This window comes from Corvus moneduloides, chromosome 2 (genome assembly GCF_009650955.1).
Source record: "Corvus moneduloides isolate bCorMon1 chromosome 2, bCorMon1.pri, whole genome shotgun sequence".
Classification (NCBI taxonomy): domain Eukaryota; kingdom Metazoa; phylum Chordata; class Aves; order Passeriformes; family Corvidae; genus Corvus; species Corvus moneduloides.
In genome coordinates, this window is record NC_045477.1 from 1216286 (window position 1) to 1230629 (window position 14344).

The 14344-nt window shown below is 48.2% G+C and overlaps 1 protein-coding gene across 5 annotated transcripts in view; it reads left to right on the top strand.

Annotated features, from left to right (window-relative positions):
• The window catches only part of FAM168A (family with sequence similarity 168 member A), a 131401-nt gene that overhangs the window by 107140 nt on the left and 9917 nt on the right, over window positions 1-14344 (top strand). For all 5 annotated transcript variants that reach the window (XM_032095053.1, XM_032095051.1, XM_032095054.1 and 2 more), the window contains 2 exons: window positions 8170-8250; window positions 13975-14100. In XM_032095053.1, the coding sequence (XP_031950944.1) occupies window positions 8170-8250; window positions 13975-14100 (207 nt within the window). The remainder of the gene's footprint in view (window positions 1-8169; window positions 8251-13974; window positions 14101-14344) is intronic.

Genomic DNA, 14344 nt, shown 5'->3' on the forward strand with positions numbered 1-14344 from the left:
CAGAAGTGATATTGATTGACAGTCTGACAAGTTCTGTCACTCTGGTTTATTTATAGTGTGTGCACTAAGCAATCAACAATCTCTCTAATATTTTTGGACAGTTGCTCCTAGTTTTCAGGATGAGTTTTGCTCATCCAAATGCATCCCATATGCAGACAGCTGCAGTAAGGCCTGGGAGGTTTGTTTTGGACGTAGGTGGGAAGCAAAACTGAGGTGGAATTGAAATAAGAATGGAAATGGGAATGATCTCTTTTGTCCAACAGCTTGCAACTGTATTGAACCTTAGAAACCGGTCTGAAAGCAAGTTTTGTCTGAGCAAGAGAAAATCAGGGCAATGTGAGTCCAAAACAGTGCTTCTGTCATTTTCTTAATATCTTTTTGGGCTCGTAAATTCTCCTAATTCCTGGCATGATGAAGGAGAGAGCTTCCAGCTGACGTATGGCGTCATGCAACCACAAAGTCGTTGCATGGAAGAGCTCAGAATTCTGTGCAAAATCTTTGCTTTTGCAGCTGAATTCCCAAGCAGCCAGGATTCTGCAGCTCCTCAGGGGAGGGAGGCCCCACCATCCATCCCCTTGTCTTTGACCTCCAGCTGGGAAAAGCTCCTCCAGGCAGGCAGGACCCCATTGTGTCAACGCTGTGACCCTGTGGAATGGAGACAAACAGGCAGTGCCACGTGTCCAAGCCGTCCTGCCAGACACTGGAGGTTTTCTCTCCATCACCCCATGCCAGAGGCACCTCTGCCACTCCCAGCACTCTCAGCCGTGCTTTCTCAGGAGTCTGTGCAGTATAAAGGAAATGGTCATCAAAAGAAAATATTTCCCGCCAGATTCCTGTGGGTTTTGTCGGGATTTTGGGGTGGTTGGGTTTGTCCGTGAGGCTGCAGCAGCAGGGTTGTGTTATCCATGATGCCTGTGGAGCTCCTGTCCTTGGGATCCAAGCGTTGTGCTTACCATGTAAAATGTGGATAACCCACAAGGAGAATTCCTTAAGGAGTGTGTGCTTTCACACAAATGGAATTCACCACGCTCTGGATCAAGCTGTGATCCTGGGGAGGGAGAGGAAGGAGACAGAAAGAGGTACAGACGTCTTCTCAGCAGAGAGGACCTGCACTCGTCCTCATCCTCTGCTCTGCAAGTCCAGAGCTGCCTCCCCTCCTGGGGAGCCTGCCTCCCCCTGTGTAATGTCTTCACAATCCTGGGAATGTGGAGTTGGAGTGATGGGATATTGGGAAGAAATCATTCCCTGTGAAGGTGCTGAGAGCCTGGCACAGGGTGCCCAGAGAAGCTGTGGCTGCCCCTGGATCCCTGGAAGTGTCCAAGGCCGCGTTGGCCGGGGCCTGGAGCAGCCTGGGAAGGTTGGTGTTGCATGGCCCTGGGTAATGAGCAGGATGTGGTTGCTGTTTATGTAAAGGGAAGGACCCTTCAGGTGAAAAAAGAATCACCTGTAAAAGGTCTTCAGGAGTGAGGTTGTCCAATGTGAGAGCAGATCTTTTATTAAAGCCGTTGCTGTGTCTGGTGATTCCACATTCATTTGACTGCTCCACTCTTGGGCTGATGAGGCTTGAAACAGTAATAAGGGGGTGGCATTTTTTCATGGGAACAAATGTATTTATTACCCTCAGAGCCTTCAGAAATGCTGGATTCTCAACCATCCATTAACTTGCTCTTCAGAACAGTCCCACCCTTGCTTTCAGCTTTTCCTCTATTTTTATATCCATTTAGCATGAGTGGGCTGGAATAGTTTCATGGCAAGGCAGTGAGTGAGTGATGGGGTAGCTGTGGTTATGTGGGATGATCAGTGTGAAATGAAACCTGTTCCAGCTCCTGGGCTCCTGCAGCATCCAGGTGCATTTACCTGGCTGCTTGTCCAAGGAGAGGACTCAGGAGATGTTTGGATAGAACTTGCCATGGAAATGTGTCCATCACACAAATGGATCTGTGTGATGAGGGAAGAAGGGAAAGGTTATCCTGACTTTCCTGCCCTGAGCTGGCAGAGCAGGATTCACTCAGAGATGTTTTAAACAGTTCCCACTGAGCAGGGAAGGTCTGGCAATGCCCTGTGTAAGAAGCTGCTCAGAGGTCACCTGCCTAACTCACATGTGCCAAGGGATATTCCCTGGGGACAGCTCCCCAAAAGGCAGGAGGAGATGCATGGCCTAAGCCTGGAGTTCTGCAGCTGTGTGAGGAGCCAAGCAGGCTGGGAAGATCCTTCTGGAATGAGATTGGCTCATGCCATGGGAGAGCAAGCTTTGACAACACCCCTGCTGTGAGTCCTTTCGGAAATGCTGGAGCTCTTCATCTCTGGAGGCTGGTTTCCGATGCAGAATTAGTTCCCAGATGTCCTTCTCAGCTCTTTTCCCTGTGTCCCCTCTCCATCACATAGCCAGGCACATTCTTTCCGGTGTCACTGCTCCCAGCAATCAACGTTCAAGAGCCTTTGCTGCGAGTCTGGCTGGTGGAGGCTTTGGTGGAGCTGTGCCAGGGAGCCTACGTGGTGTCTGCTCTCTCATTTCTCACTTCTGGGGTAATTCCTCAAGTACTAAATCTGAACATTCATTTCCCAACATGTGATTTTCTGCAGGAATAAATTCCCAATCGGTCTAAAGGGAATGGATTTACTGCGGTGTGTAGTTTGAAGGCATGAAGTTTCTCACGTTTTTGTCCTGAGAAGGTGCTTGTAAATCCTATTTTTGAAGAGTTTCTGAGGGCTGGGCAATAAAGAATGAGAAATGCTGGATGGGCTTAAAATAGAACATGAAAGTGTTTTGCAGGGGAAAATGCTTTAGCTCCATCTGGCTGACCCGAGGAGGTGATCGTAAAGCAGAAATGTTCCTGGGGCTGCTGCAGCTCCAAAGCTGTCTGTCACTCAGCAGAAACAGAGGGCTGGACAGTGGTTAACAGGGTTTAGAGGGAGAATTGGTAAAATAGAATCACAGAATCAGGTTGGAAAAGCCCTCCAAGACCATCGAGTCCAACCATTCCCCCAGAACTGCCAAAGCCACCACTGACCCATGCCCCCGAGCACCACATCAGCATGGCTTCAGGCGTGGGGACTCACCTCTGCCCTGGGCAGCTGTGCCAGGGCTGGACAACCCTTTCAGTGGAGGAATTTTCACAATATCCAATCTAAACCTCCCCTGGCCCAGCCTGAGGCCGTTCCCTCTCCTCCTGTTCCCTGGGAGCAGAGCCTGACCCCCCCCGGCTGCCTCCTCCTGTCAGGGACTTGTGCAGAGCCACAAGGTCCCCCCTGAGCCTCCTTTGCTCCAGGCTGAGCCCCTTTCCCAGCTCCCTCAGCCACTCCTGGGGCTCCAGCCCCTTCCCAGCTTCGTTCTCTTCCCTGGACACGCTCCAGCCCTTCAAGGTCCTTCTTTTTGGGAGGGGCCCAAATAATCTCTTGTATTTATCCACCTTGGAGCGATGAATGCCACAAGAGGGACAGTTTTGTGTGGCTGCCTGGCTTTTCCTTCCAGGGTGTGTTGGTGGTTAATGAGCTCTCAATTGCAGCAAGTGTGGAGCTGGAGTCCTTGGCGGTTCAAGGAGTTGAAGTGTGGTTTTATAGTGCTTTGTCCTGCCCTTAGATAAGGGACTTTATCATCTGTCCCTGTAAAAATCCTTGTGACGTGGCCACTTTCAGGAGTCTGCACTGCTTGAGACTCGTTAAGAAAAAGAATGAAGGAGAATATTTTGTCTTGCAAATTAATGTCGGCTGCTTGTAGCAATTAAGGCCTTGATCAGATAATGGTCAATGAAACTACTCTTGAAAAAGTGAAATGGCACATGCTGGAATTGAGTGTTGTAAGTGACAATTCCCAGTGGGTGGGAGGCTGAGACATGGACCAAAGCATGGGCCCTGTAGCCAAGGAGAAGCAAACTCTCTTTCAAGGATTTCGAGAGAACCAAGTGCTTCAGAGCCTGAGCACTTGTGGATTGTCATTGGCTGGGTGTTATTAGATGATTTTGATGCAGAAACATTTAAAATGCATGTAAAATTAAAGGTGGCTTTAAAATACCTACTTATGCAGCCCCATGTGCTTTTCCCTTTGCACGGTTATTGTGTGGTGACTTTTAAAGCAGCTCAGTCAGTGCTTCCCAGAGCTGGAGTGCTGCGTGTTTTCCTTGGGGAGGCGATTAAATGAACACTGCCTTTCTTACTCCTATTGATTGTGGAGATGATATTAAATTAAAATAAGCCACAAAATATCTTTGGATATTCTGAGGAATCGAATAAATTTTGTTCAATATTTTTCATCTCATTTTCTTTCCTTCTGCACCACAGCAAAGCCCCAAGCCCCAGCAGAGACAGAGTCCTGTCATGTGCAGATCCATAGAAAGTAAAGGATATTTTCTTTCTGTTCCTGACATTTTCATGTCAAGTGGGTTTGAGCCTCTTGCTGTTATTTTTCATTCAAGGTGACGAGGCAGGACAGACGTGGCAGGAGGGGAGCAGTGTCAGCAGGAGGAACAGCGATTTACAGGAGCTCTCTTAGGTTTTCCAGGGGGAAAATCAGAGCAGGATGCCAGATGCTTTGGTGTTGCCACCTTTGCTGAGCTCATTCCTGGTTGTTGGATCCAGACTTTGCCTTGTACCCAAGGGAATGTAAGACATGGGGACCGTCATGGGCGACCACAGCTTTTGCTTCCATGTGGGAGCTGATTTGGGATTATTTGGGGATGAAGAAGAGCCAACAAAAATATCCTAGAGGCTCAAAACCAGTAGAATATAAAAATTATAGGATTTTGGAGTAGTTTGAGTCAGAAGAGACCTTTAAAAGCCCATCCAGTGCCATCCCCTGCCACATGCAGGGACACCTTCCACTATCCCAGCCTGCTCCAAGCCCCGGAGTCCAACCTGGCCTTGGACACTTCCAGGGATCCAGGGGCAGCCACAGCTTCTCTGGGCACCCTGTGCCAGTGTTTTGTCACCCTCATTGTACAAAATGTCTTCCTCACATCTAATCTAAATCAAGCCTCCTTCAGTTTGAAACCTTTCCCTTTGTCCAATCACAACAGGCCCTGCTAAATAAAAAATGTCTCATGTATTTTTGAACCTGCTGATTTTGAATGCTGGGAATTTCCAGGCATGTTTCTCCTGGCACAAATTGCCCCAGATTCTGCTACTTTCTTATTTTTCACTATGTCCAAAAAAAGGAGCAAACCACATGAATTTTCCTGTACCTTTCTCATCTCTGCTTCCCCTTAAAATAGAAAGGACAAGTTTTCTTGCTGGAGGTCAGCACTTATCAAAGTTTATGAGATCAGAGTGGAAGATAGTGCAGAGCAGGGCTTCTTTTTGCATCCAAAGCTATTAAAGCTTCCTTGATAGAAATCGTATTTATTCGAGCCGAAATGATTCCAAAACCAGCCCTAACTTACCTTCAGAACAACAAAAGATACCACGGTAAGGAAGAGTCCTGCCAAGCAGAAACTAAACCCCCAAAAAAGGAGAAAGACTGATTGAGTCCCCAACCCTGGAGGGTTTTAAAATAGGTGTGGATGTGGCACTTGGGGCATGGGTTAGTGGTGGCCTTGGCAGTGCTGGGGAGCGGTTGGACCTGATGGTCCTAAAGGTCTTTTCCAGGTGAAACAACTCTGTGATTCTATAAATACACAGTTGCCTCCATCTGCCTGAAATAAACCCTTCAATATTCGTCTGGATGGAAAATCTTACCCAAAGCCACACTTTTCCTGTGGTTTGATTTATTTCAGGCCCTTTTTAACGTATAACCCCAATGGTGCAAAGTTCAGTCCGAGTAAAGGAGGGCTTTTTTCCTGAATTTGACAGTGAGTGAGTGCTGGTGGCACCTCAGAGGGCACAGGTGAAACATTTGTGACCACACAGGACTGTGTTTGTCGCGGCCGGTGACTAAGGACTGTTAATTAAGGATTATTACTAAAGACTGCAGCAGTTTGTGGGACTCAGGGCTTATCTGGGGGGATTTTCCAGCAGCAGAGATGAGAAGAACTTGAGAGACTGTCATCTAGATCCTAATCCTTCGGGAATGAGCAAGGGACTTCCCAACACCATGGCACACACACAGCCAACATCATCTGTGCTCGTGGCAGGGGGTGGAATTAGGATGATCTTTGAGGTCCATTCCTATCCCGACCCGTCTGGGATTCTACCAAACCAGGTGCCAAGACGGTAAAACCCCATGGAGAAACACAGGTGGGAGAATTTTAGGGAAAATATGCTTCAAGAAGTGAGCTGGAGTTGGTTTAACAGCCCTGGCCAGATTGTCAGGAGGAAATGGGAAGAGTGTGGAGCAGTGAATGTCCTGGAAAAGACATGGTTATCTTCTAATGAAGTGGAGAGAAGGGATATTTCTGATTTAAGATCCTCATCATTAATGCTCTGCTTGCAATCACTGGATCTGCAAATAACTTCCTGAGGAGCTTCTTGATTGCTGAAAGGCTTTAGATATTCCTGGGTATGATGACAACAGAGTTCCATGTAGCCTGGAAAAAAAAAAAAAATCTGTTAAACTGCTGCTTATCCAACATTAACTACAGCAATTTTTAATTAACCTGATTTAGAAGCCAAATATATCACTGATGAAAATGAGAGGGTAGAACATCCAGTCATTTATTCCAGTACAGTGGTCATGATTGTTGAATTAGATTTATTCAAATGAACCTCAACATTTTGCCACAGAAGTCAGTGGTGCCAGGGTTTGAGAGCAGTGGGATTTGGGGCATGGAAGGGGGGACTGTGCTGTGGCTCTCTGGGTGCTCAGCGGGGGGAGTACCGACCCACGCTCGCTTTTATTTAATGAAATAAACTACTTTAAAAGGTGGGTGTAAATCCACTGCTGATTACCTCCTTCCAGCCTTTGCTGGCAGCCAGCAGCCAGTATCAGTGGGGCTTGGCATGGAAACACGCTCCAAGGGTCATTCCATTGGCTCTGCTCTGGGATGAGGGCCAAGGGGACACACAGATAAACCGGGCAATGACGCACAGCAAAGCCAAATTCTCCACCAGCAAAGCAGGATTAACGTGTTCCGTTCACTCTGCCGGGGCGATTTACTCAGCAGCACCTGAGGAGGATGGAGTTACTCGGGTGTTACTCTTTTCAGGAGGGAAAACTTCCAAGAAATTGAAGGAAACAAAAAGCAAAGTGGTGACCAGTGATAGGACCCGAGGGAACATCTGGAGCTGTGGCAGGACAGGTTTAGGTTGGATATCAGGGAAAGGTTCTTCCCCCAGAGGGTGCTGGGCACTGCCCAGGCTCCCCAGGGAATGGGCACGGCCCCGAGGCTGCCAGAGCTCCAGGAGCGTTTGGACAGCGCTGCCAGGGCTGCCCAGGGTGGGGTTGTTGGGGTGTCTGTGCAGGGCCTGGGGCTGGACTGGATGATCCCTGTGGGGCCCTTCCTGCTCAGGAGATTGTGTGATTCTGTGGAAAAGGAGCAGACCGAGGTGCAGAGGTTGTGTCTGTGCTCTCCATGGAGGAGAGAGATTTCCAATGAAGTAGGAGTTGGATGCTGGACACCTGCACTGTGTGGGTGCACACAGGCTCTGGGGTGTGCCACGATTTCCAGCCCCCCACTTCCATCACACGATTCCCCTGAACTCCCTCTGACCGCTCCAAGTGGCTGGTGGAAACTGAAGATGCTCTGCAACCTTCCCCAAAGGGCCCATTAAACCCTGCGTGGCTCCAAAGGGTCCGAGCGCGTTCCTTCCAGGTGGCCTGGCAGGTAATCGGGTGCCTCCTGGGAATGGCACTTGTGCAGTCATGAGTGAATACAGGGCTGGCATGTTTTCCTGCAGGATCCCTGCCTTCCCTTCAGCACGAAACTCTGCTTAATGGAAGTGCTGAGCTCTCCAAAGTGCTGCCATGCAGCCTGGGAAAACCTTTCCGATATCGCTGTACTGGTGGGGTTTTGTACCTGAATTCCATGGTCAGAGTATGGATTTTCCCAGCAGCTCTCTCCAAAGCACAGGAGAATTCATGCATTCTGCATTCTGATCCTTGTTTCCTACAGGAATAAAGGGGAAATACTGATGATGTCACATGTAAGTCTGTGGAGCACCTTCATGGTCCTTCCTATTCCTGGAGAATCCACCTGTATTTTCCCTCGGTGGCTTCTGTGCTCACACAGGTTGTTTATTTCTTTCCAGGGGTGCCATTTGGTTGATAAAATCCTAATTCCTGTTTTTCTCTCATTTCAGGTTATCCAACAGGCTATCCCACCGCTGCCCCAGCCTACAATCCCAACATGTATCCAACCAGCAGCCCTGGCTACGCCCCAGGTAAAAATCCGTAAAAGGGCCTGAAAACGTTCCTTGCTCATCCATTTCCAAGCACATGCTGGAGATGAAAAATAGTATCTCACCCTCGCATTCGACTTTTGGTTGCTTGGGATGTTTACTCTGAATGGTTTTGCCTCAGAGGAGCCACAGGATTTTAAAACTTGCTAATGAAGCCGTCTTTGAGCGTGCAGCAGGAAGAGCTGCTTGCATAAGGAACACAAAGCTGGACTTCGTGCCAGTCTTGCTAAACCCTCTCTCCCTTTAATTGCCAAGTTTTCAGTCTCTCAGTTGTCATAAAATCAGTGGATCCCCAGGCTCAGGCACTTTCCAAGGCTGATGAAACAGGAATGAGGGGTTTGTTGCCAAAATCTTTTGATTTTGTCTTCTCCACATCACAGTTTACACATATTCCGTAAAACTGTTTATTGTGGATGATTCTGGAAGGGATCTGTTGTGTTTGGTTTGGGTTTATGTGCTTTTGATAAGGTCTTTAGCTGTGTTTCTTCCCATTAAAGCCTTAACATGAAACATGAAACAAGTTTTGTTCCCCTGGATGTGTGCTGGCCACCCTCAAATTCCCCTGAAGGAGAAAACATGGGAGGAATTAAATGAAAACAACTCCACAGAATAAGAAAAAGCCCATAAATTTATTAGTAGCTTGTCCTGCCAGAGGCTGGCGACGTCCTCCCTGCTCAGCCAGGAATGTAAATACTGCAGCATTCCAGCATTTTGGCCTGGATATTATAAAATGTCACTTGTCCCCAGTCATGCAGGCAGCAGCTCTTCCACTGAGTGGGCAGATGGCCAGGGGAGCACCCAAGTGGGAGGAAACCCCAAATCACTGCAGGATAGGGATTTTTGGGGGCGTCTGTATTGCTTCTTGTACATTTTAGACACCGTCCTTGGGAGGGTGGAGGTTCCATTAGAAAACAAACTGAAACAGCCCTCAGAAAGAGGTGTCCAAGGCCAGGTTGCATGGGCTTGGAGCAACCTGGGATAGTGGAAGGTGTCCCTGGCCACAGCAGGGAGACGAGCTTTAAGGTCCCTTCCAACCTGAACAGTTGAGAAAAGCAGGAGAGAACAAGGAAACACAGGGAGAACCCTGAAAACTGGGGTTCTCCCAGGCAGGCAGCAGCAAACCCTTGGACATCCCTTCTGGAACCCCATCGTTCCAGCCTGCCCCCTCCACCCAGCAGAAGGGACACTCAGTGGGAGCCAAGCTCTCCATCTGCCCTGGTCTCCCCTCACTGAAAACAGCCTTCAGAAGCTTCCTCACAATTGTTCCACGTGCAATAATCCCCCCAAACCTTGTTAGTCAGCAGCTTTTCCAAGATGTTGGTTGTTCCCTACCTTTGTCCCCGTGGCTGTGGGGTCTTCTCATGAAAAATGCTTTGATTTCTGCTCTGTTTTATCACTGCAGTCCTTTGCAGAAAGCAGCTCTGCAGATTCATTAAGGCTCGAGTTGCTGATTTTTTTTTTTTTTTTTAAAGCCATGCCAATTATTGTCTGTTGCTTTAGACTTGCATGATGTGGTCAGTCTTCTTTGTGCCAGTCAGCCTTTTGTTCATTCCCAATGCTCCCTTCTCAAGTGCAATCCTAATCTTTCCTGACTTGCTTTCCCAAAAAAGTCCTCTGATCATTTTTGTCCCCCCTCACCAGATCTCTTTGTTGCGCAGCTTAATGCTCAAGCCAGAGAGCTGCCACGGCCACTTGATATTTAAATTTCATTCCTTTGTTTCTCATCCTTAAAAAATGCTTTTAATAATTTCCACCTTGGAAATCTCCTGATGTCCAGAGAGCTGACAGGTTGTTTTGCATGGAGAGCAAAAGCCTTGCAGTGGGTAACACAGCTAAGCACTAAACTCGCAAGGAAACAATGAAGATTAAGATTCAGAAATTAAAATTGGGGTTAAAATGCTGAACCTTTTATAGAGTTTCCCATAAATCTTGAGGCCAAGTTGGAGAGACCTGGTCCAGGTAAAGGTGTCCCTGCCCAAGGCACAGGGTTGGAACTGGGTTGTCATTAAGGTCCCTTCCCACCCAAGCCAGTCTGTGGTTCTGTTATAAACAATTTTGCAGCTCTTGAAATCAATACAATTTAATATCACAGCAGGCTATCAAACCATTTTAACTACTGTGGGAAGCAGGAGCAGGCTCTGCTGCTCAGGACCTCCCAGCACCACATCCAGTGGTCCCTTCTCAATGGAAAACTGACTTCCAGGAGAAAAAAAATAAGAGCTTTTGTGAGATAACTGATAGAAAAGAGGCACCATAAAATCTCCCAGCAGTGGGGACATGGGACAGAGTGACAGCATCCTCAACTGTGTTAAATGGAATTGGGCTGAACTAATCCTGTGGTTCAGTGGCCGAGTTAAAACCTGCATCAGTATGGAGAGTGTTTCCTCACATTGAAGGAGCTGCTGTCACACAGGAGGCTGGAGACAACCTGGAGAGGAACGTGCTCCTGGTGTCCTTCAAACACACTGGGAATTGGCCTGGGGGTTAAAATCTTGGACTTGTGACACAGCAGACTAATTCTAAGTATGTTTTTAAGGGATTTTAGACATTGAGTCTAAAAAAGAAAGAGATGCTGCACATTCCCAGCAGAATTACTGCTCCTGAGCATCTCATGCATGGACAAGGTCCTGTTCCAAACCTCCCAGGCTGGGGAGGGGGGGGTACCTGCTGGCAGAAATCCCTCCAGCTCACTAAGAAGCAATCACAAACCAAGGGTTCATCTGATTGGCCATGTGGCAATTAACCAGGCAAACGTGCCCCTTAGTACTGCTTGGAATAGAGGTTGGAAAGGGTGGGAAGAGCATCCCTTGCCTGTGGCTTCTGGATTTGTGGGATGTAACTGCAAGCAAGGTCTTGAACAGAACTATTCAGACCCAGCTTGATCATCCTCTCTGCTCCACCCTGAAGGTGCTCCTTAGGTGTCTCTTGCCCCAAACCTCATGAATTGTTTTGGGATTCCATGCGAAGTCTTGGCAGGAGATCAACCCCTGAGTGAAGATAAATCCAGTTCTCAAATGCCACCTGCTTTTGTCCCTGCTGTTCTCCAAACACTCCCTGATGCCCAGCTGCAAATCAGCAAAGGTCATGCTCTTTTGACCTCATGGTTCCCAAAATCCTGTCATCCACATGGGAAATTTAACAGTGTAGTGACCTAAACTTTGTAGCAGCATCAGAAATGGGTAAGGAATCAAGGAGAGGACCTTGGAGAAATCTGGAGTCCCCTTGGTCCAGCACCACCAGTGAGGAAGGGAAATGGTAACTGGAGCTAGTCTTGATTTCTCCCTCTCCCAGTGCCAGGTTTCTAGTGGATATTTGCTGGTGTTTGAGCTCAAAAGGTGTTGGATTATTCCACAGATTATCCCTACAAGCAAGGGCGTGAGTTGGACTGGATGATCCTTGTTGGTCCCTCCCAACTCAGGATGTTCTGTGATTCTATGAATTCCTTTCCATTCCAATTCAAGTTCTTGCCTTGTGTGATTTTCCTGCTGCATTTTTCCAGTTTTTAGAGGGAGAGACACAAGGCAAAACACCAGCGTTGCAAACTCAGGCTTGCAATAATCCTGGTTTTTTAGGACACTGTTCTTTAAAACAAAAAAAATCCCTTTTAAGTCTGCAAAAATGAGCATCTAAAATCACTCTGCTGCAGAGACACAATTAAAAAAAATAAAATTATGTATGTCTTCATTAAGCCTGGTGCATGTTCCCTCCCAGGCATTCTGCCTGCCTCGTGGTTGTTTTGTTTTAACTTCCTTCATTAAAGCCTCCCTTTTTATTTTCCTGAAAGTAGGACACACACTTTGCTCGTGTAGGCTGGCTGAGGCTGGAGCTGTGTTTATTAATAATGCAGGGCAGAAGTAATGGCTTTGCAGTGGTGCCCATACAGAGCAGAACTGAAATCAGCCTCAGAAATCAGGGATCCGTGTGGCAATGTCGTGGGACAGGACTGAGGCTCTGATCCCCCATTCCTGCTTCTGGATCCTGCCTGCAGGAAATGCTGCTTTGCAGGAAGTTGGAGCATCAGCAGTGCTCTGAGCCATTCTCTAGGGGGGCCCACTGACTCTTTGGGGACACCACTGGGTTCCCCAAAGGGGTATCTTGGGGTCTGGAGGGGTGAATATCCTGTAGTACCTCGCAAGGCTTTCCAAGGATAAGTGCTCCCATCATTTTGAGGCACTCAGGCACAGGATTGCCTGGGGAATTTAGCTTGTTGCAAACTTTGTTCAGGGCTGGAGGCTGTATCCATCTCAAATGAGGTTGTCAGAGGGAAGCAAGAAATCCCACAATGGTTTGGGTTGGAAGGGTTCATATTTTTGTCTTTTCCACTTAAAATATGTCCTGAACATTCCCACATTGACTATAGGTCCTGTCAGGAAAACAGAGCGGTCCCAGCACTGCAGAGACCCGCAGCTCACATTGGTTGCTCAGTTCCCACCCCTTGCTTTGCCAGGGATTAAGCTGGTAATGAGTAAAAGCTTTTAATTTAATTTCTTTTTAGGCGAGAGGATAACCCAAATGCACAAGGCACTGATTGGAGGTAGCCCTTAAATGATACGAAATAGTCATGGCTGGATTGTGATCCCTGGGAATTACTGCAAAGGACCAGGAGGTATTAATGGTCCTGGAAGCCACCTTGATCCATGTTTTGTGTAGTTTTAGGTGATGGATTCTCCGAGGATCCGTGATTTAATAAAGAACATGCAGAGCTGTGGCAATCTCCCAGCCATCTCCAACCCAAATTGCCTTGATTTTGTGGCAGGTTTAATGTGGAGAGGGAAAACCACAGAGGAAGGATTCGTGTAACATTGGAATGAATTGTCTCATCAGTCTCGCAGATTAAAACCTCTGTGAAATGCAGAGGCAAAAATGAATCTGATTCTGAATAAAAGCATAAGCGAAGGAGTTTCTGTCACAGCGCTGGGAGCTGCTCTCCAGTGTGATGTTCCTGAGTGCAGCCTACCATGGAAAATAAAGCAAGGCAGCCTGGAAATCCTTAATAACTCCCAAACCTTTGGGAGAGGGCAGAGACTTGGAGCAGGAAATGATCAGTGACTGAGTGGAGGAGAACTTGGGCTCAAATCTCTCATTTCCCACAAACCTCCTGGCTTTCTGTTGAAGGAGGAGGAGGGAGGAGCAGGTTTCCACATCTCCAGCAGTGGAGCAGCATCCAGGTAGATGTCACACCCAGGAATATCTTCCCCAGCTGATGATGGCCAGTAAAGCAGCACTGCTGGCTGTCCTCCATGCTGCCCATTCCTGCCCCACTCCAGGAGAGTCTCAGGAGGGTTTGGTGGACCTCAGACCTGCAGCAGTGCTTCCCTGCACTCTCTGGGAAGTGGATTTCCATCCACTAGGATGTGTTGTGCTGCTGTGGGCTGTGTCTCCACTGCCAATTCCTCCTCAGCCTCCTCAGTCCCTCATTCCCAACTTCCAGCCCTGTGACACTCCAGATTTACAGCTGTACCTTCAGAGAGGGTTAATTCAGGGTCTGAGCAGATGTGGAGGGTGTGGAACATCTCTGCTCGGCCTTGGGGCTGCAGGAAGATTTCCAAGCCCCGACCAAGGTGTGAAGTCCCTTCCGTGGGGCTCGGCACCCCAGGGATAGGAACTTGGGGGGGAAGAGATTAGCAAGGTGCTTCCAATGTGACATAAATGCAGGAAGTTGTCTGTCATTTCTCTGTGTGACACCTCTTCTCTGTTCCATTCAAGCCACACTTCTGATGAAACAGGCCTGGCCCCAGACCTCCTCGTCCTGTGCCACTGAGGGCACCTTCCACCTCCCAGTGGACACTGGCACCGAGAACAGAACCTACCAGGCTTCTTCTGCAGCATTCAGTAAATAAACCTTTTCCTCTGGGGTTTTACCGGGCTGATTTGTGCCCATTTGCCTCCCCTGCTGGGGGTTGATTTGTGGACTGGGAGGTTTGGGTTGGGAGAGACTTAAAGACCATCTTGTTCTAACCCCCATGGGCACCTTGCACTAGACCAGGTTGCTCCAAGCCCCATCCAACCTGGCTTTGATGGATTAAAACCATGAAGGATCATGAAAAGGAGAGTACTGACCCTCCTGCTGCTTCTG